Raw genomic sequence first — 27,799 nt, 5'->3', positions numbered from 1 at the left:
GTATTTGAACTTATTGCATATTGGGCTTAGTCTTATGGCATTTATCGCATCCTATTTATTTCTCACTTTGATATGTAGATCACCAAATCTTGGTTCAAGCACATGGAGATCGAATCCACAAAGGAGTGTCTTGCCTCTTGGACTAACGAGATCATCTACAAAAGATCTCGTTCAAAAAAGTGTTGCATCTTGGATCAAAGCTTCAACAAATTTCCTTTGTGTGGTCACCTCCTTTCATAGACCTAGGGAGCCATTATTTGTGTGTAGATCCCTTGGTTTGAAACATTCTTTTGGAGTGTAATTATGTAACTCATTGGAACAAGTAGTTGTAATGCACCTCATTTTATAAATCCAATGTTCTCTTGTGAAAATTGAGTTCGCGGTGTGAATTATAACTCCTACTCCCTTTTAGTTTTTCTTGCAAGGGTCAATGAGATGAGTTCTAATAGCATGTAAATGAAAGTAAACTCGAACTGAAGTTAAAGTAAGAATAGAGAGCATAGCATGGTAACCGTATAAGATTACTATGTGTGCTTTGTGTTTGTGAATGGTCTGTGAACTCAATGTAAACTAGGCATGAAGTAAGAGTAAACTTGGAGTGAACTTGATGTTTCAAATTGTTGTTGTGAACTTGGTGTGAACTCAGCACGAACTAGGTGTGAACCATATGTAAACTTTGAGTGAACTTAGATTAAACTTTTTCTTGCAATGACCAAAAGAGTGACTAATGTTAAAGGGGTAACACCAATGACTCATAGATGGAAACACATCGATCTCCACAGTACATGGTTCAATATTCTTCTATTCATTTGTAAAGCACTAGCCTCCACTGCGAACATTTTTGCAACAAATCACCTTGATCTTGAGCTAGAGTGAAGCGACGCTCCTCCTCTAATGAGTCCTTGTAGGTACAAGCTACACTTTTACCAACAAAATTGGTTGGTATATCACACATTCTCACATACTTTCCAAGTAGAATCTGCTCATCTTCTTGAGGAGCTTGCCTTGAGGAAATAGGCAAGAGGGCATTTCAATTAGAGCAAGAGAATGTAACTTTGTTTTCAGCCATAAAAGTTTTTGTGTGGCAGTGTGGACACCAAACTCTTGAGGTTTTCTCGAACCTAGCGCGATGCCTGCCACGTTGATGTCGTCTGCTCAATACTCCAGTCTGATGTGATGGTTTGTGTGGCGTAGTAAATGTTGCTTGTGCCTCTTGTTCACTAGGTGCCGCAATGTTTGCTTTCCTTCCATGCCCAAGCCGGTTTAGGATTACATGAGCTTGAATTTCTTGTAACCCATTTTTTTGGGTTGGGTACCACTTGCAAGAAGTTCAAGTGGTAAGTTGATGTTTGAAATGTGCAAGTTGAGAAGAATCACTCTCCTCTAGCTTTCCTTCAATACTGTGGAGCATCATCCTGACCTCATTGATGCATACTTTGACTTCACCTTGTGCCATGTTGAACTCGTTCACTGGCTGACTATTGTCCATAGCACCCTCAAAGTGCTCCAAGGGATTTTCCATCCCTTGGAATCCAATGTCTTGAATGCCTCTATTGCTATCATCAGCACCATCCTTGTCCAACAATGGAAGAATTGGCACCAAATGATGGAAGTGCTTTTGAATGATAAAACGAATTGCATAGAGGTGCTTGCAATTGCTTGAAAGATCCGGACAGTCACAATAATTGCATTGCAAGCTTAAGTAGTACTAGTGATTGTTATCACTTGCACTTTGTATCTTGAATAACAATGTCAACTCATTTGAAATGCATAAGGTAGATGGATCATGCTCGTACCGTAGCAATATCTTCTCTCCTTCTCGTAATCCAGTGGTATGATGCTTTGAAGAGCCCGTAATGCTAAAGCGTCCCGACTCCACTGCCATGTATAAAAAAATGGGGTCACCAAAAACAAACTTTTAGTTCCCAAAGATGCAATTGGAAGCTTACCTATCTCTTGTTTTTGCTTGTAAAATTCCAATAGAGTTCCACCCATCCGTGTGCTAGTTTTTGAATCACCCACAATGACATGGAGAAGCTTCAAAATAGATCTATTGATTTGTGCATTCAACAAGGTGTACTTGATGTACTGCCATAATCTCTCAACTAAGTTTGTTGTGTCAACATTTCCATAATTGAAAAGATGACCAAATTTGGGCCACTGACTACGCCAGGAGCAATCATGGAGACACCATCCATTTGTGACATACCTTTGTACATTTACAAAGTTACCATAGTTTTTCAAAAGGCCTTGCTTAATGTGCTCAAGCTCTACCTCAGAGGCACAATACATTAGAGAGTTCATTGAAGTGTAAAGATGGTCCCGTAGCTCTTTAGGAACCTGCAAAGATCAATGAATGCTTTTAAATTATCTCTCATGATTACGGCTTTGTCAAAAACACTCATTTCCATGCACAATATGTACCTTTGGAAGAAGATTCTCCACCCATGCCTTCTTGGCATGAAACCAACATATTATAATATGACATTCGCCAAAACTATTGTACTGCCAACAAGAGGAATCTGCTTTCACTACTTTGTCAAAGGCCTCAAGCTCCATCTGTGATTTATCAATCACAAGTGTTGTTGGACGAACACTGCCCATTCTTGAAAACATGGTTTGGAGGGTGATTTCAAGTGCAACGTTCTCTTGGTATGAGCTTGATCATCCGTGCACAACATAATCCAGATTGGTATACCAATTCCATTTTGATTTGGCAAGACCGCAACATATAAAGAAAGACCAAACACGTTTGTTTTGAACATGCTATCAATTGCCCAAGAAATGTTCTTCAAAAATTGCATGACTATACTTAGCATCCACTCATCTTGAATAATGACAATAAATGGTCTATCCCTAGGGTCACTTGCAGGATTGTAGGGTTGACAAAAGTAAATCTGTATTGAAAGTGGAATGTTAATATCGATAAGCTCTTGGTTCTACATAGACCTTAAGTAATAGCCAAAATATGTACCTTTCCGCATTTTTTCAATAAGCGGACTTCACCCCACATGGCTGTCCAATCATCGTTTGAGATCTTGCCTAAACTCCAAATGGAAAACATGGTTACTATTACTATTGGTAAAAGAGTTACATTACTAATCAAAAGAAAAAGATTAGATATTACCTTGACTACAAATTTGGTATGAGATCATGGCAACCTCCCTTGGTATCATGAAGAATTTGTGGGTAACACGATCAACGGGAGAGCATCACACATGATGCAATTGTTCCTTTGATAAAGACATCCTAGCAACATGTCGTGAGATTCCCACGTCAAACAAGTCTTCCATGTGTCTTCCATGCAACATTCAATTACAGTTGGATGAACGGGAAAATAGTATAGATCATCACGGATGAGAGATATGTGAGATAATGGCACTTTCTGTCTCATGGTCAAAACAAACTACTACTGCAAATGCAACCACATCTCTTGGACCTTCTCAACCTCTTTTGTGTTCCGCTTTTCGTGGCTCTCCACCTCTATGGCAAGCATACTCAATGAATGTCTTTCTTCTATTGTGACTCCTTTTTGAACGAACCATTACAAGTCTCACCTTATGTTCAATCATAATCTCATTTAGGGTTACAGTAACAAGAGATTTATCCATAGTCCTAAATTGTCTTGGCCTATTATTATCAAGGTTTTGATGTCTCCCAATAATACATGCATATATATTGAGAAGATCCTTCACATAAGCTAAAGGTATGCCATGCCTTTGAATATCCACAGACCAGGTCTTCTTTATGATTTGAAGAGTCTCCACATTGTCATGATGTGTATTGTCCTCTTCACGCATATGGCATTCTTGGACAATGTGCTTCCACTCTCCTATATGTGGAATATTTAATGAGGGTGGGGAACCGAAGCAAAGGTTGAATGAACCATCTTCAACCCTCACCAAGGAGAGGCTAGCTTTCATCTTCCTCCACCTTGACAAATCAAGGATGCCACTACTATCACCTGCCTTCAACCTCTCCAAAGTCATTGTTTCACCAGTTTGTAGTGCATCCTTCATAAGAGTGTGAGTGGTCTCATCGAATGAATAGAATGTCCTTGAGACATAATTGTACGGATCAATCTGAAAGAAAATTTATGGGCTACTTGGTTGCTCAAAAGCCCCATGATCTTGACTTGGTGGGATTGTGTTTGGGAGATCACTATTGTCCTCATTACTTGGGGAGGCATAATCCATGTCCATGGTGTTGTAATCAATAGAATATTCATATGAACTGCCATTTGAGGATATGAATTGCTTGTCATCTTCTTCTTCAATACCCATTAACTCCCTAAAACCTACATAATCCATAGAAACCACCATTATGAAAGTCCTTTTAGTTTACCCATAGTTTACCAAAAGACCATCCATTTCAATGTTCACACCAAGTTTACAATCAAAGTTCACTCAAAAGCCAGAGATTTAATGGCTAAGACTATGATTAAGTTTACACTATGTTTACACCAATTTCACCTAGTGATCACAAAAAAACCTAGGAATGCAATAGATCAATTTAAGTTCACATTATGTTCACAAGAAATCCGTAGATAATGTGGTTCACACTAAGTTCACAACAAAGCCAGGAAAAAATTGGTTTACACCAAGTTTACACTTAGTTCACATCAAGTTTACGAGAAGACCACTCTCCTCTAGGTTTACAATAAGTTCAAAAACTCCAAAAAATGAACGTACCTATAGTCTCCATGTTGGAGCTCACAAGGAATGGCTCTCACAACCTCTCCAAAATGAATTTGAATGGGAGAGTGAGAAGGAGGGGAAGAAGAGAGTGAATTCTCCATGGGCCCCTTAATAAATGTCAAAAAAGTAGCGTGCCAGGAGATCCACTTTTTGGTCAATGCTAGTTCACACTAAATTCACAAAAAAACTAGTTTACATCGAGTCCACGCCGCATAGTTCACACCAAGTTTACAAATTGACCCGACGGTTGCCATTGCGTGCGCTCGTGATGCCACTTTACAACCATTGATCCCCTCTTAAAACTGAGGGTGTCAAATAGTGATGAGGCTTCCTTCCCCCTTCTGAGTGGCCATGTCCGTGTGCGTCGTCCTTGCATTTTGTAGATGCCATAGAGTTGAAACCTTCTTCCCTTGGTCTTGCACACGCAATGAGAGAGAGAGAGAGAGAGAGAGAGAGAGCTCCTTCACATGCAAACTTCTCCAAAAATAGGTCCATGACCTGCTTTACTCAACTTAGCTTTGATACGACTGTGAGACCAAAGTGTATAGAACCTATCTCACCTACAAGCCTTTGTCCCTTATATAGGCAATCCCCAAGCTCGGTTCAGACTAACCCCTAGCCTCTCGCCCCTATCTTGACAAGCATTATGGCCAAGATGGTTGACTGATACCAGCTCAATGATTTTTTATGGAGTCATCTCAAGAGATCTTTCTGCTACTTGCATAGATTCATGAAATATAATAATTGGGGGATGCATATTTATTGCATTAAAGGGTTTAAATTGAAGATAATTGAACCAATTGGATCGCTTGTGCTCATGATGTATGCACATTCTATTTTGAGTAGCCAAAGTCAACTATGGGATAGAGTTACCACGTGCGCATGATTGTATGATGCTACTTGTGAACATAGTCTGCAATGGATGTAGTTTCTCGCTTGATTTTAGCAAATAAGTAAAGGAAACTTGTTCATGACATTCAAGATTGCAACATATTAGCCCAATATAAAAATTTTGTACAATGAGATGATGCATGCATCTGTGCCACTTTCAAGGAGTTGCCCTCACTGTATGTATGCCTTGATAAGATCTCAGGCAGATTTGGCATATTGCATGGAGTATGGTTGCATTGTATCATGATAATGAAATTTTGGATTTTTGGGGGCACAAGCATATGAGCAGATCTCATGATCTTTTAAAAATCATGTTATAACAAGTTTTTATTGATATAGACATCTACTAACTTCTCAATTTTTCAATCTTGTGAGGTTTTGACATTTGATAAAGTCTCTACAAGCGTTTGGGATCAACCTAAGATACATTACTACCCATCCATTGGAGCACCAATGATGTTGCGAAAACAATTTCTATCTATATGTATGACCGTTTCTCAAGAAATCCTCAAAAGGTTCATAACTTATACCGTCCATAATTTTCTTATCTTGCGAACTCAAAAGAATTGCAGGATAAATTTTAAACACCAATATACCCTCACTGGCTCATCTTCATTTTATATTAGGCAAATTCTTTAATGCAATGAACTCCATGTAGCACAGCCACACTGAAAAAGAAGTTCAACAGTAAGAATTGAACTCAAGTGTTGCGATAAGATATATGAGCACTTTGTCTTAGCCATGCCACCATAATTGTCCCCTCCTCAACATATTTACTTTGTGTTAACCATGCCACCATAGTGGGTTCATTGTCCCCTCTTCAACATATTTAATATAAAAAATATATACACACATGCCAGTTCCCCAACTCTTTTGTACTTGTGTTGCATGTTTGCCTTGTTGTCTCATGCAGGTACTATCCCGACCTTCACTAGTGTCGCGCACATGCCCTCCTTCATCTTCCCTGATGTTGAGTGCAACGTTGTGTGTTGTGTGCCACATTCTTGCAAGCATATTCACTTTTCCCTTTGAACACAAAGGGGGATCTTTTGAAGTTTTATTTATTTTTTATTTTAAGAAAAAAAATAGTCGACACATACCCTCACTGATGGCATATTGGCTCTTCTCCATTTATATTACATATATCTCTACAAATTTGTTCACTCCCTCTTCTCTCAGCATGGCATGGAGCGAGCAAAAATACCAATCATTGTACATATTTGAATTATGGCACTCACATCCACTTTTGTCCATCTCCTGACCAGTTGATCTTGACATCAACAACAAATCCCCTTCAATATATATAAAAATCTCCTCCGAGCTTTACCCCCTTGTCCAATTGCATGGCGATGTGGCTTCCCCTCAAGGCCCTTTGTCGATACTTATAGACGTAGGCAATGCTCCCTGCTTGCACTCAGCACCTACAGCCTTGCTCTACCCACCACTTGTCATTAGCTCCCTACCACATGCAACGACAACTGGAAACCCTTTCCTTTACATCTTCGATCAAAGGGCACATCTTTTGCGATTTGTGTAATGAACCCCTTTTTTAAGGATCGTAGGCACATACTTTAGTGGCAACCAAAGCAAGCAACATTCTCAGTGTGGTCATCTTGACCACTGGAGAAAAGATTTCCTGGAAATTGACACCATATTCTTGCTTGAAACCTTTGGCCACTAAACGAGCTTTGTAATTGTCAATCTTCTTCTTGTAAACCCATTTACAAGGCAATGCTTTCCTACCTTTTGGCAATGGAACAAGTTCCCATGTTTTTTTCTTTGCAATACTGGACAACTCCCTCTTCATAGCTTGTTCCCATCAATGAACCTCATCATTGCCTAGCACAGCCTCTTTGTAATAAGAGGCTCACCAATATCTGTCAGCAAAACAAAATCCACGCCTGGAACAAAACGTTCTAGTGGATGTGAGACTCTTTGAGATCTCCGTGGTTCATCAGAACTAGTACTAGCCTATGTAGTAAGTGGCTCGGAAGCTGTCTAGACAGGAGGTGATACATCAAAAAATGTCACTTTTTGGAATTCAACCTCTTTCATTGGCTGTCTATGCATCTTAGTCTCATTAAAGACAACATCAATGCTATGGATCACTGATCGACTTTCTAGATCCCATAAACGATAGCCAAATTGACCATTTACACCATAGCCAATGAAGATGCATTTCCTGGACTTAGGATCTAGCTTAGCATGCAACTCCTTGGGTACATGTGCATAAGCTTCACAGCCAAATGTGTGGAGTTTTTCATAAGACAATTTATGTCCTCACCATAACTCCAAAGGTACACGAAACTGTAATGAAGCATGTGGTGATCAATCGATCAAGTATACGGCTGTGTATAATGCCTCAGCCAAAAATGATTGCGGTAAATTAGCCTGTAATAGCATAGACATAATCCGCTCTTGGTTGGTCCTATTCATTTGTTTCGCAACACCCTTTTGTGCAGGGGTATAAGGAGTTGTAAACTCACGCTTAATTCCCCTACTTGAACAGAAGTCTGTAAACTCTTTGGAGACATATTCTCCACCATTGTCTGAGCGCAAAGATTTCAACTTATGTTCAGATTGAGTTTCAACACTAGATAAGACTTCTTGAAGTAAGAAAAGGTCTCATCTTTAGACTTCATGGCATAGACCCAGACATGCCGTGTTGCATCGTCAATGAATGTAGCATAATAGGACGCACCACCATAGGATTTAGAAGGCATAGGCCCACATAAATCACTGTGCACAAGCTCTAAGGGTTTTCTTTCTTTGTCAAAAGAATGTGTACAATGTGTCCGTGTTTGCTTTCCATATTGAAAGTGCTCACAAAAGGGAAAATCAGAAAATGACAAGGACGGTAAGTAGCCCAAATGAGAGAGTGTCTCCATTCCCTTCTTTGCCATATGTCCTAACGGTTATGCCCCAAAGCAACAATTAGCAGCTCGAATTATAGAAAGAACATTGTTTTTATCATATACATAAAGAGGATAAAGTGAACCAACTTTAGAACCATGGGCTATAATAAGATGACCATTCGCAATATGCCAAGACTACTGATGAAAAGTGACTTTGTAACCCAAGTCATCAAGACGTCCAACCGAAATCAGATCGTGTATCAAGGTTGGAACATGACGCACATTATGGATGATAAAATTCACCGCATTTTCCATAACCATGGCAATATCACCTACGCCAACAATGTCACAAGAGTAAATGTCACCGAGTGTAACATAGCCAATGGTTTCCTCGTATGTAGTAAACCAATGCCTAAGAGGCGTGACATGCAACAAAGCACCTGAATCAAGAATCCATGTATGGGATACTTCACCACTAACAAGGAGTTTAACTGGCATAGAACTCTGCAAAGATAGAGTTTCCTGTGCATCATAAAAGACATCATTATTCTCAGTCAACATTTTAATGTCTTGTGCACACTATCATCTTGAACTATGTTCGATTATTCAATCTTCACCGAACTCTTTGGTTTCTCCTCTTTATCATCATGATCTTTGCCTTTACCTTTGCATGTCTCTTTGTTACACTTCTAAGCATAACAATCCTTTTTTGTGTGACCAAACTTATCACAATAATGACATTGAACATTGTGGCGACCACGAGACTTTGATCTACCCTTTGATGCATCTCTAATGCCCTCTTTCTTGGACTCACGTTGCAAAGAACAGCCCTTACGTTGCTTATCATCCCTTTGCACATAATGAGCTTTGCCATGATGCGAGCTAGTCATGACGCATCTCCTCTGACAAAAGTACACTAGTAATATCATCGTACTTTAGCGTACCATTAGGAGCAGAGTTACTAACAGCTGTGCAAAAGATATCCCAAGAGGGTTGCAACGATCAAAGCAAAAAGATTTCTTTCATCTCATCAGCAATGGTCATGCGCTGTGTACGAATCTGGGCAAAAAGAGAATCAAAATCATTGATATGGCTGGCAACTCTAGCTAACTCCTTCATACAAAGGTTGAAAAGTTTTTGCATCAGGAAAACCTTATTGCTAGCCGTATTCTTTTTGTAAGTGTCGCATAATTTTTGCCATAAAGCATGAGCAGTCTCGTATTCTAACACTGAAAAGTACACTGACTCACCAACGTGCAGTCTAATCATAAACCTGCATAGCTCATCAAGCTCCTCCCACTAAAACTGAGTCATGTGCATATCTTTAGTTCTAGCCGCATAGGCAATAGGAAACTTTTGCTTCTTTTGGACAAGCACATCATGCATTTGGCTCTTCCAAAGCTGAAAATAATTTGCATCAAACTTATTTATGTCATAAATGTCATGGTCTTTGCTAGTAGACATGGTGACAAAACTACCAAAAGATTCTGGGAAAATTTTGGCAGATTCTCCTTTGTACTCGGGACTATGTCAACCAAAATACGAGACATAATGACCAAGTATGTCACTCACAAAGAATAGAAGAGGGCAATGACTCTCAGAAGCACACTGTATACAGATCAATTGAGGCACATAAACTATCAAACTGATCATAGACCGCCAACTCGATGTCAAAAGCACATATACCACTCTATACATGTCCCATGGCGAGGCCTCGTAAGGGATGCTCCAACTACCTGTATCACCAAATGTATCTCCACATTTGAGAATACCCCAGCTCAGTGAAAACCTTACGCTATCGACCCTCAACAACGTAGGTCATGCAGCAAAACGTATAGCCAAGTCTCAAAAATGGCTATCATCCAGACCAAGTCTTAGAAATGGTCGGGACTACCATACTAGCCAAAAGATGGCTCCACAAAAGCGTAAAATGATAGTATCCACAAAGGCGTACAAGTCTGTCACGATGCTCAAACATGCGCCAAAAGCATGTGCATGCAAAGAAATATTCCTGCGGGGAGTCAAATTGCTCTCAAAAGAGCTCAAACACTGTCAAAAGTGTCAACATATGCATGTACGCATAAAAATTGCTCTCATTGGAACTAGAATATCGCAAGCACTGAAAACTTCAGCCTGTGAGTCGATGCCGATGCGGTCGCCGAAGTCGAAATCCAGGCCAAGAAGCACAGAGAAAGCTAACCAAGCCGCTCTATGTACATGTACCTGTATTTGTATCTGTACCTATAGTCGAAGAAGACAATGTCGTCAAACTCCCACTCTATGTGTGTGTATGAGGCCACTCTCCGTGAGCACAATAAAAGAGGAAGAGGAATACACACGCACACTCACAGACACACTACCATAGCCACACACAGGTTGAAGGGGGAGAGCCGACACACACTATGTGCGCACTTTCTTTCTTCTTTATCTTATGCACTAAGGCACAATACACATTGTACTTAGTGTTAGTGGCTTACACAAGTGTATAGCTGTACACTTAGGGTTAGTAGCAGTTAGTGATGGGCGGTTGACCACGTGGCCATTAAACCTAACACATAGTACACTCTCTTTCTAGCTTCCAAACAACGCATAGCACATTCATGCCACTTGTGACTAGCCGAAACTTCAAGGCCAAGGTACTTAAAGCTCTTAACAACTTCAAGTGTCTTATTGTTTCACACAATGCATGGCTTCTCCGTATGGTTGGTTTTCACAAGCATAACCTTTGTTTTGGATCCATTCACAATCAGCCCACAATGCAAGCAAAACTTCTCAAGGACAACTATAATCTTTTGTGCATCCTCTAAAGTGTGTGCTAGAAGCACTATATCATCCGCATACAACAAAAGCATGATTACCGCATTGCAAATAGTGACATGTTCATTGCCTTCTTCTTGCATAAAGTCAAGTACCATTTGTCCCAATTGATTAATGCATAGACCAAAGAGAATTGGTGACAACGGACATCCTTGTTTAATCCCCATAAAATCACTTGGCACTTGGAGTTCTTCCATCCAACTCACAAATTGATACATGGAATCATATCAAAGTCTTTCTTAAAGTCTACAAAGCAACAATACAACCCCAAAGCAATTGCTTGCCTTTCAACTGACTTTCCTATGTGAGAACACGAAGAGTGACAAGATGATCAATGGTGCTATGGCGTCGATAAAAACCCGCTTGTCCTTTTGCACGCTTGCCATTCTCTTCAACCCAATCACTCAATTTTCTCTCCATTATGCACCCAGACAACTTGGCCATCCAACACTTCAATCCAAAATCATTGGGAGGGCAAAATCCCAAACACAATGACCACCATCAAAGATCAAAATTGCCCACCAAAACCAAATATGGCAAAGTCGGACCAAATTGGGTCATAACTTGGGAGACTGGGGAAACTTGAGAGAAACTTGTCCAAATTTGAAAATAAGTTAGAAAGAGCCGGATCACTATGGAAAGTTACTTTTACACATGTGCAATAGCACAAATATGCTCATTGCCAATGCTGTATCTTTCTGGAGTGGAATCGATGAATTTTAATGTAGAAAACATAATGGGGATAGTGTGATTGACTATATGCTACTCTCCAAAGTCATCATGTATCGGATAAAGAGCTTTATGCTTGGCCAATGGACCCCGGAATCAAACCATAGAACCTTATGTATTGACCTTGCATATGGAGAAGCAAAGCCAAAGGGAAGAAAAGTTGTCACTTTTTTGTATGGATTTCAAATGGGCACCAATAAATATTGAAATGGCTGAGAAAAAGTTATGGATGACAAAGCTTCATTATGACACGCCTTGGAAACTAAATGGGAATCTTTCAAGAAAGTTATTTGTTCTTGTGTCAAAGAATGCTTTGCCATAAAGCATGTATATGGTATCAACAAAGATAGATCACGCAAAAGGTGATTTGATAAATAATGTCAAGATTCTTGAAAGTCCTTGATAATGTTTGATGCAGCTATGGACAAAGACAACTATCAAAGTCATTTGCATACATACACATCATTGATTCAAAAGAAGAGAAAAAGATGGGAAGTAAAGCATCAAATGTTTCAAGTCCAAAAAAAGACACGTGCATGTGGAAGATTTGGGAGAAACTTGAGGGGCAAGGGGGATGGGAATGGAGGGAGATTTTTGAGCGAGCTTTTTTCCTTCTCTCTCTCTCTCTCTCTCTCTCTCTCTCTCTCTCTCTCTCTCTCTCTCTCCTCCCCCCCCCCCCCCCCCCCCCCCCCCCCTCTCTCTCTCTCTCTCTATATATATATATATATATATATATATATAAGAGAAAGGTGTAATCAAGATGGAAGTGCAAGCACTACAAGCCACCTTGATGGGCTCAATGGATGAACCAAAAGAAGTATTTAAGGGGTGGGTAGATAAAGATGGAGTTTTCTCCTACATGCTGTGACAATCTCCATGGTCGCCGGCTGTCTTCCACTCCAGGCTCCTCAATGTGAACGGATAGAGAAGGGGGAGAGAGAGATATAGAGAGAAGGGGGAGAGAGGCACCTTGACTTTGCATCCACCGAAAACAACCCAAAGCTTCCTGTCCATGATGGCGTCTCTTGGAATCCTCTGATTGCAGAATATACCCGGGCCAAGAAGCTTTGGGCTGTTTTCGGTGGATGCAAAGTTTAGGTGTCTCTCTCCCCCTTCTCTCTATATTCTCTCTCCCCCTTCTCTAATCTCGTTCTCTCTCTCTCTCTCTCTCTATATATATATATATATATATATATATATATATATATATATATATATATATATATATATATATATATATCCCCTCTCTTGATGGCCAGGGTGAGGGTCAAGAATCTCTAGGATGTTTTTAGAGAAGATGAAGAGAGGGTGCATCTCTCCAAATACAAAATCATACACTTGCACCTTGAAGGCATGTGATATAACACAAGATGCTGATATGGGCAAAATAATTTAAAATGGTATTGTTAGTTAGGTATTGTTGAAAGAAAACGTCGTACTTGGCACTGCCTTGGTCAACATGTATGGAAAATGTGGTGCACTTCATAAAGAACAAAAAGTGTTTGAGGAGCTTCCTATCCGGGATGTCGTATCCCCGTCGTATCTTGGAATGCAATGATTGTGGGATATGCCCAACTTGGGCAAGGCCAAGATGCATAGAGGTAGACAGAGACATAGAGGTAGAGAGAGGGAGTGGAAGTCGGAGAGAGAGAGAGAGAGAGAGAGAGAGAGGTATATAAAAAAAGGGGGAGGGGGATAGAGGTAGAGAGAGTCAGAGCGATTTTGAGAGAGAGAGAGAGAGAGAGAGAGAGAGAGAGAGAGAGAGAGAGAGAGATTGAGGGAAGAAGAGCAAGAGAAAAAGATTGAAGGAGTGGGAGATAGAGAGAGAGAGATAGAAAAAAAAGGGAGAGGTAGCGGGAGACAGAAGGGGGTTGTGTGTGTGTGTGTGTGTGTGTGTGTGTGAGAGAGAGAGAGAGAGAGAGGTAGAGAGAGAGAGAGAGAGAGAGAGAGAGAGAGAGAGAGAGAGAGAGAGATTGAGGGAGGAAGAGCAAGAGAAAGAGATTGAAGGAGTGAGAGATAGAAAAAAAAGGGAGAGGTAGCGAGAGACAGAAGGGGGTTGTGTGTGTGTGTGTGTGTGTGTGTGTGAGAGAGAGAGAGAGAGAGAGAGAGAGAGAGAGAGAGAGAGAGAGAGAGCTCCAAAAACTCTGTTTGGAGCGAGCTTTTTGAAGCACCCTTTTTTTAAAGATTTTCTCAGTTGAGCAATATTTAAAAAAAGCTTATTTCAAAGCTCGCTCGAAACCTCAACTGAGAAACATGGAGAGGGGGGGGGGGAGGACAGGGAGAGACACACGGAGAGAGATAAGGAGATAGATAAATAAATAGAGAGAGAGAGAGAGAGAAGAAAAAAAGCTCGCTCCAAAAACTTAGCGAGCTTTTTTTTTTTTGCTCACTTGAGCAACATCTGGAAAAAGCTTCCTCCATACCTCAACTCGGGGGCAAGCGGGTTGCGAGTTTTGGTAACTTGATTCTTGTGGATTTGCACACACATTGTAGGCAACTATTTGAGCAACCAATGCTCGGAAAATGTCATTTTATGGTTCACTCCCATGTATGCCCTCTTTTTTACTATTGAGGATGTGTGTGGTGGGCTCGAAAAGTTGGCCATTCGCAAAGCAAGAGATCTTCAAGGCTTCAAGCCGAAAATGATTAAATGGATGGGAGATTTTACACATGAGTGGATATTCAACCTTGCACTTCAACATGGTATGCCTTGTGACTAGAGTAATAATTGGGTCAAGCCTTTGCATACATTCATTGAAGTACGATCATACAAGTGAGCTTCCTCCAACTCCCTTGAAATGTATGGCATATCTAATTGTTGAGTATCATGTTGCAATGTTTTGTGCGAGCATTTATATCCCTAAAGACAATAACATCACCTTTGCCTTTAAAATAAGCAATGTCCTCCTCTAAATCAAAAAATGACTGATCTCTATCTATGCAAGCATAAAAGGGGGGAATCATGATGAGGAATGTAGCAATCGGAAAATGTGTGCTCTTTTTGTCATAATTTTCAGCGATACATTATGTTTGTGCTTGTCATCTTTCACAATTGATACAAAATCTTTCAGTCCTTTCTTAACCATACAACTACCCCTCCTTGCTCTCTTTGTTGCTTGAGAATCTTTGACCACATCAATGAATGTACATTGTAATCCTCTAACCCGTTAATCCTTTGTGTATCATGCTTCAAGTTTCAACAAGAAGTACAACATCGGCTTTGCTTGTTAGTTTATCTATGCCAACCCGCGCATTCCATGGGTATTCGTTGCAATTCCAAAAGCATACTTTTCATTGTAGCTCGGCCTCATAGGTCTCGCATTCCTATTTACGCAAGGGACTTGCCTCCTCCTTGGGCATATTTTTTGCACGAGAGATCTCCTTGTTTTTCTTATTCCTCTCCTCATATGCCTTCCGACGCATATTTTGTTGCTTAAATCTTCACATACAAAACATTTTGTATCCCTCAAATAGATGCAATTATTATTAAGAATAATCTTTTGTTTGGTCTCATCCAACATGCTGCATATAATTGGTTGTTCTGCAGAGCCAGGAGTGCCTTGCTTACCCACTCTATGTGCTCCATAAACCATAACTCCTGACATGCCAAAGTGTGTTTTGAAGATATCTTTGATAAAAATGGCAAGAGAAGGAGGTGTGTCTAACTTCTTTTCACAAATTCCACGAATAGCAATGTTCTTGGAACGTCGCTCTTGTTCTTTCAACGACTCCACATCCACATTATCAACATTCTTTGTTTGAGCCATAACTTGCATGAGGGAGGGGTTAGGAACCACATTGTTACCACATACATCAACCCAAAACTTGTCTATGCATACATTTTTCATGTCACATACATCCCGGATCATGGTGTCAAATTTTTCCTCTTTCAATACATGGTCATGCTCTACTTTGCTCATGCACTCCTTCAAAGCATTCAAGTCCACAAGAGAGCGTTTACATTCCTTGACTTCCCGTTTAAGTTGCATCAAGCGTGTTGTTTGCATCTTAACTGTCCTCTTGAGATTCTCATTCTCAACCACACAAAGCCTTAGCATGCCATTCTCCATTGCAAGCGTGCGTAATTCTTCACCTTGTTTGTTTACGGTGTCTTGCAACGATACCAAGTATGCGATGATCATGGGTTTCAATGTCGTTGGTTGAATGGTTGTGTTGCTATCTCCACACTTAGGAGATTTTGGATCATTTTCTACAACGGTTGTGAACCTTGCTGAAGAAGAAGAACCCTTGAAGTGCCGGAAGACATTGTATGTAAAATAAGAGATGAGAGTCAACTTCCCTGAACCTATCCACTTTATAAATGCTATTTCAAAAAAGCCTTCCATAACTCAAAAAAATTCAAGTTTTACATCAATACGTAGAGGGCGTCTTGCTCTTCAATTGAGGCTATAGATCACCCAAATCGAAGTTTGGATGAAGAAGTTATGATCAAAAGAGAGAACTGTTGTCTACTAGGTCAAAAGCGGTTGCACTAGAGAGAGAGAGAGAGAGAGAGAGAGAGAGAGAGAGAGAGAGAGAGAGAGAGAGAGAGAGAGAGAGAGAGAGGAAAATCGAAAGAGAGAAAGGTTTCTCCACGTGGCTTACCCTTTCTTCTTCCCTTTTCCTTCCAACGTAAACCCTTCAGTTTCCCACTTCTAACTAATGCAATGATTTTTTGAATTTTTATCAGCTGGTACCCCCTACTTGTACTGGCCTTAAAGAAACTCCCTCCTACTACTGGCCCAACAAAAAAGAAAAATTCTTTCTGCCAAGATTCCATTCTCTCTCCGCTAAAGCACTTCGACTAAGGTCCCCTGCAACCCCTCCCCCTGTAGCACCTTCCTTCAATAGCCCCTCAGCCTTGTCTGGTCGCCTTTATGCCTTGGGCCCTCCCCCCCTACTCTTTCTCTACACACCACACCTTCCTCCAAGGGCTCACCCATTTCTGTCACAAGCGAGAGCCTTCCCCTCGCATATGATGAAAGCCTGCTCTCTCTCTCTCTCTCTCTCTCTTTGTGCGTCTCTGTCCCAAACCAACCTATGTGCTCTCTGGATTCTTCAGACTGCAATTGCCTATCTTGAAGCCACATATTTGTGGCACCCACAAAGGCGCCCACGGTAGAAGAATAAGCATGCATGCATGTCAAGGTTGTGGGAGAGAGGGAGGAAAAATACTGAAGCTAATCACTTTATCAACTGCAGTTGCACCTAAACAGAGAGCCAAACCTCTCTAGATTCTCACCTCAAGATGATTTTTTAAAACTGTGCCCCCCTTACTACTTGTACTTTATGAAGGTCTGCGAATTGAATTCAACTAGTCAAGTTCACTAGTTTAGGTAACACCCCCCCCCCCGCTCCCCTCGTTCATAAGTGTCACGAGGCTCACTCGAGGGATCTACAGTGGATATTGAATCCACCGTTGATCCCATTTCTGCATGGCAAAAAGGAAACGTCCCCACCCTCCCCCGCTCCGAACTCGACCTCTTTGCCTCCTGCTTGAGACTCGCGCTCACTATCCAGCCCGCCTGTCGCGCTTGCTTGAAAAGGTGGTGAGTGCAGTACTATAAAAGTCCCCCCCCCCCCTCCCTTTCCACTAATTGACACCCTCATTTTTTTAGAGGGGATCTACGATTGAAAATCGGCGTCGCTTTTCGGCGAAGATCACAGCCGTTCATCCCGAATGTGAACTTGATGTAAACTCGAACAAATGTGAACTCGTTGTGAACTTGCATGTAAACTAGATGTAAACTCGAAGTAAACTTAGTGTGAACTAAGATCGTGACGGGCAACTAGGACTACACATATAATGCTATCATTCTCCATGCCTTTCAAAACGCACGCACTAGTGTAGCGGTAAAGCAGTGGCATTGGGAGGGGGAGGTTCCGAGGTTGAATCCCATCACCGATGTAGACGGCTGGATGGTTTCATTATGTGGGAACGTTCTCTTAGAAGATGGGCAACGAATTGCTTATTCTTTTTTTCCTCCATATGAATCGAACGGCCCACAATGAACAATCATCTGGGACCGTAGATCCCCTCTTAAAAACGAGGGTGTCAAATAGAGACGTGGCCCCCCGCCGCGACCGAGCGCGTTCCCCGCTGCCGTTGATCCCTCCATCCCCCTTCTCTTTCTTACCGTCGGCCTATGGTAGGCTTCATATGGTGACCATGCATCCCTCCATCTCGAGTTGTCGTCTGCGCGTTCCTATCTTCCTCACGTCAAATCCCAAGAGGAGAGCTGTCTCTGTCATGCCCATAACTACTAGCTCGTCCTCCCTCTCGGCACCATTACCGTCGTTCTCTGCATCAGAGCTGGCGCCCTACTTAGAGCAAGTGAAGCGCTGCAATCGAGGGAAGGTAAGATTTTTGTCTCCTTCATTTCCAGCACCTGCCATATCTTGCATTTTACATCTTCCCTCTTCACTCTCTAGGAGGAGCTTGCAAGCTTTGTACCTTTTGTCGTCGACAACGTCACAGTGGGATACATTCATCCAAGGTACAAATTTGCTTCGCGTAGCTAAATGCATGCCCAAATTCTCATTCTGGTCGACTCGTTTTGTTTAATCATGCAGCCTGGGTGTTTGGCATTTATTCTAGCAAATAGCGAGTCCTACACGTCGATGCTAGTTTTGTAATGTCATCTCTCCCCACGCATGGTCACTTCAACATTGGAGGTTTTTGGTTTATTACCAAAAACGCAGCAGTGCACTGAGCTAGTGAAAAGGGCCAAGCAATGACATTGTCAAAGCATACCACCTCACTAGCTGCATTTCAATTGGTTGTTAATCAATTGGTCGTATTAGCGATACATCATTGTGGTCTATGTACTCATTCTCATGATGAGCTATGGAGCTGGATTACTCCGATAATGAATTATCAAGCAAGAAAGGTTATTTACGTTGTCGTGATGCTTCGCATCCCTAGCTGGAAACCCAAATTTTTACTAGTTTAGTGATTTTGGCAATGATTTATTATTTAAGAACTTTTGACAGAGTTTATTGTTGAGAATAACAACTTACTGAGAGTTATTAAAAGCGCTCATGGCTATGAACAGAGACATCAATTGGATCGGGAAAGTTGAGTTTGGTTTGCTAGAGCTTGAAAGTACCTTTACAGATTTTCAAGATTCACACTAGTACAATGCATTGCAAGAGCGACGTGTGCTTGAGTTTCTTGCTTGCTCGACTTTGGACCGGTTCACAAGGTGCTGATACAGAAGCGTTAGTCCCGAGGACGACATGTTTGCTATCTGCGTGAGGAGGAGTCAGTGACAAAGAAAGATTTTCTTGTGGTTGTAAACAAGGTCATCAAGGGCTATCAAAAGTTTAGTGAACTCCAAAGTATATCGTGAATTATTAACGATCTCTATTTTTCAAGGTGTGAATAGCCGCTTGGAAAAATAAAGCTATTAACAAGAACCTTAGCAACAAATAAAAAGCGGGGATATTTTTATCGTCAACTGGCATCGTTTAAGCAAGTAAGAGCCGACAAGGCGGCCAGGGAGGACGTCAATTGCAGCAGTCAGCGTCGTCAGAGAGCACGCGACGAGCTTTCGGAAGGTAGAAAACGCGAGGAGAAAAGCAGGAGGCAGCGTGCCGTCGAGCAGAAAAAAAAGAAGGCAGAGAGCAGGAATTGAAAAAGGGACACACCTCGCAAGTCTTCTACCTTCGGTACATCCGTTGGCACTCTGCTCGTCGGTGGCTCACACATGGTAGGAGAGCAAGTGAAGAGCTGGCGGGCGATGCTCTTGGGAGGAGCGCAAGCAGAGACGAGAACAAAGGAGGTGAGGGTGCAGAGCGTTGCGAGAAGGGGTGGTGTGCCGCCATACGATAACAAGAGGTGTGTGAGCGGGAGGCTGTCGTCGAGGAGGGAGCGGGAGGCCGTCGTCGAGGAGGGCCGGCGGGCCAGTTTTGCAGAGTTGTGGTAGGGTTTGACGAGGGCTTTAATAGAATTAGTTCAAGGAGCCTGGCCGGTTGTTGTGAAGCCGATGAGAGGCGGTTGACGTTGGACGAGCAAGGCAGCGGGCTTTGAGGCTACGGGCAGTTGCAAGGAGGGTGCTGTAAGGGCAAGGTGGCGTCTTTAGAGACGAGCGTGCATGATTTATTTATTTCTTTTGCTCGAGGTTCCTAAGGTTGATTTCCTAAGTTCGATGAAGTAGAGAGCGAGTTGTTGCAAGCCGATCATAAAGAAGGGAATGCCTTGGCGAAGTTGAGTCGATAGAGAAGCATATCTTTAGCAGATTTCAGAAGTTTGTTTGATTTCGAGGAGACCAAAGCAAGTGATGGTGAAGTAAGAGCTCGTGAAGGTGGTCGAGAAGAGCAAGGGAAGGAATCTGAAGCAAATAAGGCTTTGGTGTTCGTGCTTCCGCTCAAGATCTTGACAGCTTTAAGAGCACAGAGGGCCTATTGCAATGGTCAAGCCTTGTATTCAGCTTTTGAGCTCATTAGTATAATTTAAGGTGTCTAAGGTGTCGTTTGTGTCAAATTCTCTTGTGTTGTGCATCTCTCTCTCGCCGTTTCTCACAGCAAGCAGCTCGGTGCTGATCCGGCTCAACTCGCGAACATAAAATCCCGCGGCAACGTGCCAAAACCTATAGGATTCTCAAACATGGGGAGTGGATAGTGGCCTAGTGGTGAAGGCTTCATCTTCATAACACTGGTGGGGGGTTCAAATTCCATTGGTCTCCCTATGAAGAAGGAATGCTCTGTCTGTCTTGCATTGCTTTGGTGGCGTGTGCACAGTGAAACAACTATGATAGCTCTATTGTAGAGAGAACTACAATAGCCATGTTTCATACGTTGCCTCGTCAAGATGCTACACTGTTGCTACGTTTGCGCTCCGTAGAGTTGCCTGTGGTTTGTATTGTTGGAAGCGGGCTATGGTGGATGGAGTCCGATGGGAGAAGTTATGCCAAGATGTGGAGAACAGAGAGAGGGAACGAGAGTGAGAGAAAACAGGCTCGACACGATAAAACACCATGCTTGCTTGTATTGTATTTGTTGAAAAGCTTTACATATATAAGACTTGCCATGCTTACTCCATGCAATCTCCACACATAGACTGTAGATGTAGCTGCATGCCCTATGGCATGTCCCACGGGTGTAAGGTGCGGCGGAATGAATGTTGTATTTTCTCAAGATTAGTGATCTTTATCGCTCAAGGTTCCTTTTAGTTCTTAGGGAAGGAGAGAGCCTTCCGTCTTATGGAGAGTGTTATGATCACGAACAAAGTGAGTGGATATTGTGCGTGCAAGTGAATGAGACTGAGAGAAGGAGAGAAAAGAGATACGACACCCGAGAGGTTGTAGAACCCTCCTCCGAAGGCCCCACTCTGGTCGGCGAGAGTGGTCTACTTTGATTGCACAAAGGTGTACAATGCGTATGCAATGGACTGATGCAATGGGACTATGCCGATGACGACGACGGTGATGACGACGACGACTTGATGGCTGAAATCTGGGATCTTCTAATCGCTGAAATTCATGGCTGTTTCGGGGCTGAAATTGACTGTTTACTGCTGTCTTAAGGGTTGAAATTGGTGGCTTTGTCGGGGTTCATGCTGAAGATGAAAATGCTGAGGGATGGTATCTGCTAGGCTGCGTTTAGGCTGATTTGTACCTGCTGAAAATGCTGCAAGGGGCTGAGGTATCATGCTGGAAAAACGCTACAAAAACGCTGAACAATGCTGGCTGTCTAGCATTAGTAAAAACGTTGATGGGTGGCTGTGGTTGTCGTGGAAAAACCGCCAAAAATGGGGCTGAAGTGTAGGGGGAACAAACGCCAGAAGGGGGAATTTGATGGTGATGGCTGGTGCTGAGAAAACGCTGAGGATGGGAACTTGCCCGACGAGGATGGGATCCAAAAACGTTGGGGGTGCTGGGGGGTACTGCTGAGAAGTTGCCTGTTGAGCGGGAAGCTCCTGCTGCCTCTTCTGCCAGAAAGTGCTAACTTGGGTTTGCTTATATATTAACTTAGCAAAATTGCCTGTTGGAAAGTCACTTAAAAATAATAAGTGAAAATAACCAAAAATAGGAGAATAGGCTAAATGCACTGGAAAATTCCCCTGATTGAATTTGTTGGATTCTGAAGGGAATGCTGATGATCATGCTGTGTGCAACCGGAGGATATGCATCTATTGCTAAGTGACTGGGCATGCACGGTCTACGAATAGACTCACAAAAGTGCCAGATCATTGCTAATCTAAACTGACTTGACTGACGGGAACCCTGCTATGGTGTAGCTTGTCCACGGACACATAGGGTTGGGATGTGTCACGTGACAACGGGTTAATGACAACACTGACCTGGGCTTGAAAACCCAACAATCCCCCTCAAGCCCAAACCATTGATAATGTACTTGGTGTAGACCATGGCAGAGTTCAATCACCTGACACTAAGAGTAGAAGCCCCCCCCCCCCCGAACAATAACATAGGGGTGTGTGCACTTCCCTCAAACACCTATAAGAGTGAAACAACAAGAACTCAAAACCAAACATAAATGGGCGGTCTTACCATTGATGTGTGGGAGTGTCTATAATCCGTAGGAATTTTTTTGACTACATAGCAATAACTGACAATTTAAAGGCTAACACATAGCTTTGATTGAAAATGTGTGATTGTGTTGACAACTGACAAAACAAATCTATGACACTTAACATGGAAATATATATATATACACATACATATATATATATATACATATATACACATATATACATATATATATAAATAAATAAATAAATATAAATAAATATATATATATATGTATATATGTGTGTATATATGTATATATATATATATATGTATATATATATTTATATGTATGTGTATATATATATATATTTCCATGTTAAGTGTAAACAAATCTATGACACTTAACATGGAAATATATATATATACACATACATATATATATATATACATATATACACATATATACATATATATAAATATAAATATAAATATATATATATATATAGATATATATACACACCTATATATATATATATATATATATATATATATATATATATATATATATATATATATATATATATATATATATATATATATATATAGATAATATGTGTGTGTGTGTGCGTGTGTGCGCGCGTATACATATATATAAATAGTTTTGGATGCTGTGTTGTTGACGTACTCATTGCTTGAAGCTAATCTTCATATTCTGCATCACTTGCTTCATTGTTAGCTTCAATTGGTCAAAAATACTCGAATTGATTTGCATATGTTGATTGACTTGACTGCAAAAGCTTGTATTTGAAAGTTCACAAATCTTGCTCAAGCGGACCATCTGGAGTAGCAATTCTTATGCAGACACGATAGCCAAAAAATACTCCAACATGGAGGAGCTAATTATCTTCTTTGAAAAGAATCTGACAATACTCCGTAAATTTCTCCGCATCAAGTAGCCCTTGATTTGCATATGCTGTGTATGAAAACCAAATCCATTGAATTTATCGAGCTTTGACATGATGATGAAGTTGTAGATAGAGGAAAGCCGATGTCGAGATTGATGAAGACCAAAAGCAAACCAGTACGTGCGATATGGTGCGCCAAATTCTCAGTAATCTGTTGAAAGCAGAATTTCAGAAAAAGCTTTCAACGGAGATGTTTTTTCGACAAGGTCACAATCACCAAACTAGACCTGTCGATGGTGATGAATAACGTTGGTTTGAAAGAGCTCTTTCTCACTGGCGGAGGCTCAAAATAAGGGGGACAATGTAAACGAGTGCGAATTTTTTTATTATAAAGTAGAACTTCTATAATCATCAACAGAGCAGACGACAGCGTCGAAGGTAGTTTGCCCTAGAGCAGCCAGTAAAGGCGAAGTTGGAAGATATGCAGTGCCGAAAATTCATTGGCATGCGAGGGCGAACAAATTGAGGGCGGAGATGACGAATTCTGAGCGAGTCGACAACCTCCCTCTCGCTTCTACAAGTAGCTGCTCCCGCGAGGCTAAGTCGAGTCGGGGCCTTGGATGCTTAAGCCCATAGCTCTGATACTAGTTGTTGGGAGCGGCCTATGGTGGATGGAGCCGGATGGGAGAAGCCATGCCGAGATGTGCAGAACAAAGAGAGGAACGAGAGAGAGAGAAGAGGCTTGACACGATAAAACACCACACTTGCTTGTATTGTATTTGTTGAAAAGCTTTACATATATAAGATTTGCCATGCTAACTCCATGCAATCTCCACATATAGACTGCAGATGTAGCTGCATGCCCTATGGCATGTTCCCACGGGTTAATGACAACATGGCCTGGGCTTGAAAACCCAACACGTACGATATAATTCTACTCTGTCTCTCTTGTGCTGGCGATGCGCGTGTGCATAGAGAGCAACCATGTTTTCATTTTGTGACATATCCCTCCTTGAAAAGAGTAATTGTCCTCGATACACTCGCAAAATTGAAATAGCACCCAAATCATGCCGTGAATGTTCACAATTGCTATGTTTGAAACTGATAACATTCATCAATCATCAACATCCTTATCCCCACCGAGAACCTGAGATATCCATCTTGAGCCACACTAGAGCTTTGTAGTGACTAGGCTGATATCACAGCGAAGATGGCACCAACCTTTGTACAGGTGTATGATGTAGTTTATAGAATCAAACCAAAATGCTTCCACAACTACAATGTAATTCCCAGATGAACTGTATGCAATGCATATTCCACAAATACGATACATCTTGAAACTGGCCCGTGGGGCAGTAGGCCTGGTCTGCAACGCTTGCTTCTTTGGGCTGCGCCGAAAGCGACACAAAGTCTTCTGTGGCTCCTTTGATGCTTCAACTTCGTCTAGAGACCTGCTTCTTTCGTCTTCAAGAATCTCCATGGCTGAAAATTCCTGAAACCATCTCGAACACAAAACCATGAACATACCCCTTCCATGTAAAGTGAAGGAAAAAAATCTTGTCTTCTCTAAAGCCTGTGTATGCAATGTAGATGAACAAATAGACGGAGTGACAATCCGTTCATCAAACACATGCAAACAATGAGGCTTTTCTGTTTGATCGAAATCAATCAACTGTGGCAAATCACAATGGAAATGCCCATGCGTGGTGCTCATACTATCATGTGCTCTTTCGAAAACTGTGTCATGCCAAGGAAGAGACATGGAATGTGAAAACCTGACATACAAACTTTTCAGCTTTTCATGAACAATCTGCATACATTCGTGCTCATCCATGAGAGAAACGTGCTCAACATACAATATGTCATGCCTAAGAAAAGGGATCACATAACGATGTTGACTAAAATACAGGAAACCTTCACGAATGAACACTCGAACAATGCGTGCGTATCAATCATGCGAACACATAATACTTCCTGTGAGGGCTCTTTGGACAAGGCTCGAGAGCCAAGATGGCTTCTTCTTGAATGATCGAATCGTCTTGTGGGGGTTCTTTGGACCTTGACTCGAAAGCCAAGATCGGTTCTTCCTGATTGATCGAATCTACAACGAGGTTAGCTTCGCTAGGAAAAGCATCCACTAACTCATCATGCTTGTGAACAATCACATCTTCAACATGCAAATCTCATGCTTGTGAGAAATCACATCTTGATCATGCAAATCATCATGCTTGTCATTGCCATCCAAATCATCATGCAAATCATTATCCTTCAAATCATCATGCTTCTCATAATTATGCAAATCCTGTGTGTCATGTTGTGGAGAAAGAGAGACTGAGAGAATCTCCTTATCCCGAATCCTTTCAACCTTGCCTGCATATTAGCAATGAGAGATGGAGAAGGAGGAATGTCCACTCCATGAAAGACAGTAGGAGAATCACTTTTGGCATTGAGAGTTAAAGTGTTAGCCTCAAAATCAATGAGAGCATTAGTCTCACGAAACCATCGAATGCCCAAAATCATATCACATCCTGAGAGAGGAGAAACAACAAATCTTCTAGTGAAGGCAGTCTGTTGAATTGCAAACAACACATGAAGGCATTCCTCTGTGATGAGAGCGTCCATACCGGGACGAAAGCCAGAGACCTCGATAGGAGATCTCAGACTAACTTCGAGGCGAGCTCTCTCAACAAGAGAGGAACTGATCACATCATGCATACTATCTGGGTCAAACAATATGACAAAACGGTGCCCCGAGGTACGACCATAACATTTAATGAGAGAATCATCAATGGGAGGGTCCTGAGAAACTGTGGGCACAATCGTGTTATCATTCATTGCATTGACAGATGTAGTGGGTGCTGTGGGTTCTTTAGATTCATTCGATTCAAGCTTAGACATGTTCTTTTTATGTGACTCTTAATGTGACAATGAAAACAACGACCTTCCTTAGAATAAGTGCTTTGTTCTTCCGACGTGATGTATCCTCCTACAATTCCTTGTGCTACCTTTTCATATGGAGTAAGCTTAGGTTTAGCAATTGTGTTAGCCTTACCCTTAGAGTCATTGGAAGAATTCTTTGATGAGAGACTGTTGGAAGATTGGTTAGCAGAGTTACCATTCTTACCATTCTTACCGTTCTTACCGTTCTGAGGGTTCTGAGAAGTTTGCGAGGTACTTGTGGAAGTCTTGTTCTCCTTAGGCTTTCCCTTGCTGTGCTTCATCTCTTGGGCGAGAGCGATTGCTACCGCCTTGTTGAGATCCGCGGGGTCAAAGACTTCAACATCAAACTTGATGTATTCATCCAACCCAAAGAGAAAAGCCTCTTTGCGCTCATCATCCGATTTTCGTAATTGAGTACCTAGCTGCAAAACACGATTAGAAAAGGACATAACCGGCATACCATTTTGCTTGAGAGTGCGCCAATCGTCCTTCAATCGTGCGAGGTACTGAGGTGGCATAAACCTCGCCTTGAGCTTGTCTTGGAAATTAGCCCAACTAAAAGAGAGGGGCGTGAAATCGTCGGCTGTCTCTAGGTGCGCGGCTAGTTGTGCCTCTTGCCATGCGTGGTACCAATTGATGGCATCACCGGCAAGGTACATAGCTGCCGTCAAAACTTTGCTATTGCCCGTCTTCTTAGTTGTCGCAAAATAAGCATTAAATTGATGCAACCAAGAATGAATCACCGTAGCATCCATCTTACGATCATACTTACTGAAAGTCAACTTTTCGGTGACTGGGTTGTTGGAATCCGCATCGTGGCTTGCACCACTAGAGGAACTCCCACGATCTTTGGGTGGTTCGGTCTTCGAGGCTAGCATGTGGGAAATAAACTCTTGATTGCGAATCTCCCTTTGAGCTTCTCGTTCATCGTGCTTGCGTTCGAAAGCAAGTCGATTTTCTTCTTGTTTTGTGGCAAGTTTTGCGTTTCTTTCATCGCGCTCACGTTCATGAGCAAGGCGCTCACGTTCCTGAGCAAGGCGATTTGCTTCTTGTCTATCCATCATGGCCATCATCTGCTTGACCATTTCCTCCATAGGGTTTGGTGCACTTGGTGGTGTAGATGGCGAAGGGGGAGGGTTGAAGAAATCATCTCCGGGTGGGGACGAGTCTTCGTCGCCTCTCTCACGCTCATCACCTGTATGCGAAGTATCCATTCCGCTTTGGGTGATGACCATGCACTATAATCTTGGGGTCTTAAGCTCGCGAGGAACTTGGGTTCTTGAGGGTCTTGAGGTTCTTGAGGTCCTTGATTCGTGAGAATCTTGGGTTCTTGAGGATCTTCAGGTTCTTGAGGTGTTCTTTCGCTTGCAAATCGCGTTAGAGAAGGATCTTCTCTTCACCCGAGTTCTACTCCTTTCTGAGGGCGCACCCCTTGGCGGCCTTGCGCTCACACCAAGGTTGCTTTTTCCCACCTCACGTTGATTGGCCGGCCG

General features: G+C 41.9%; 1 protein-coding gene and 1 pseudogene across 3 annotated transcripts in view; both read left to right on the top strand.

Annotated features, from left to right (window-relative positions):
* LOC147436406 (uncharacterized) overlaps positions 1-240 on the top strand; it is a 44,566-nt pseudogene extending 44,326 nt beyond the window's left edge.
* Positions 241-18,078: 17,838 nt separating this feature from the next.
* Positions 18,079-27,799, top strand: part of LOC147436403 (nudix hydrolase 20, chloroplastic-like) — a 209,396-nt gene continuing 199,675 nt past the window's right edge. For all 3 annotated transcript variants that reach the window (XM_086489318.1, XM_086489319.1, XM_086489317.1), the window contains exons 1-2: positions 18,079-18,347; positions 18,422-18,486. In XM_086489318.1, the coding sequence (XP_086345444.1) occupies positions 18,150-18,347; positions 18,422-18,486 (263 nt within the window). In that variant the 5' untranslated portion in view covers positions 18,079-18,149. The remainder of the gene's footprint in view (positions 18,348-18,421; positions 18,487-27,799) is intronic.

Source organism: Adiantum capillus-veneris, chromosome 18 (assembly GCF_014529385.1).
Source record: "Adiantum capillus-veneris isolate H3 chromosome 18, ASM1452938v2, whole genome shotgun sequence".
NCBI lineage: Eukaryota > Viridiplantae > Streptophyta > Polypodiopsida > Polypodiales > Pteridaceae > Adiantum > Adiantum capillus-veneris.
This window is presented reverse-complemented; position numbering and strand designations above follow the sequence as displayed.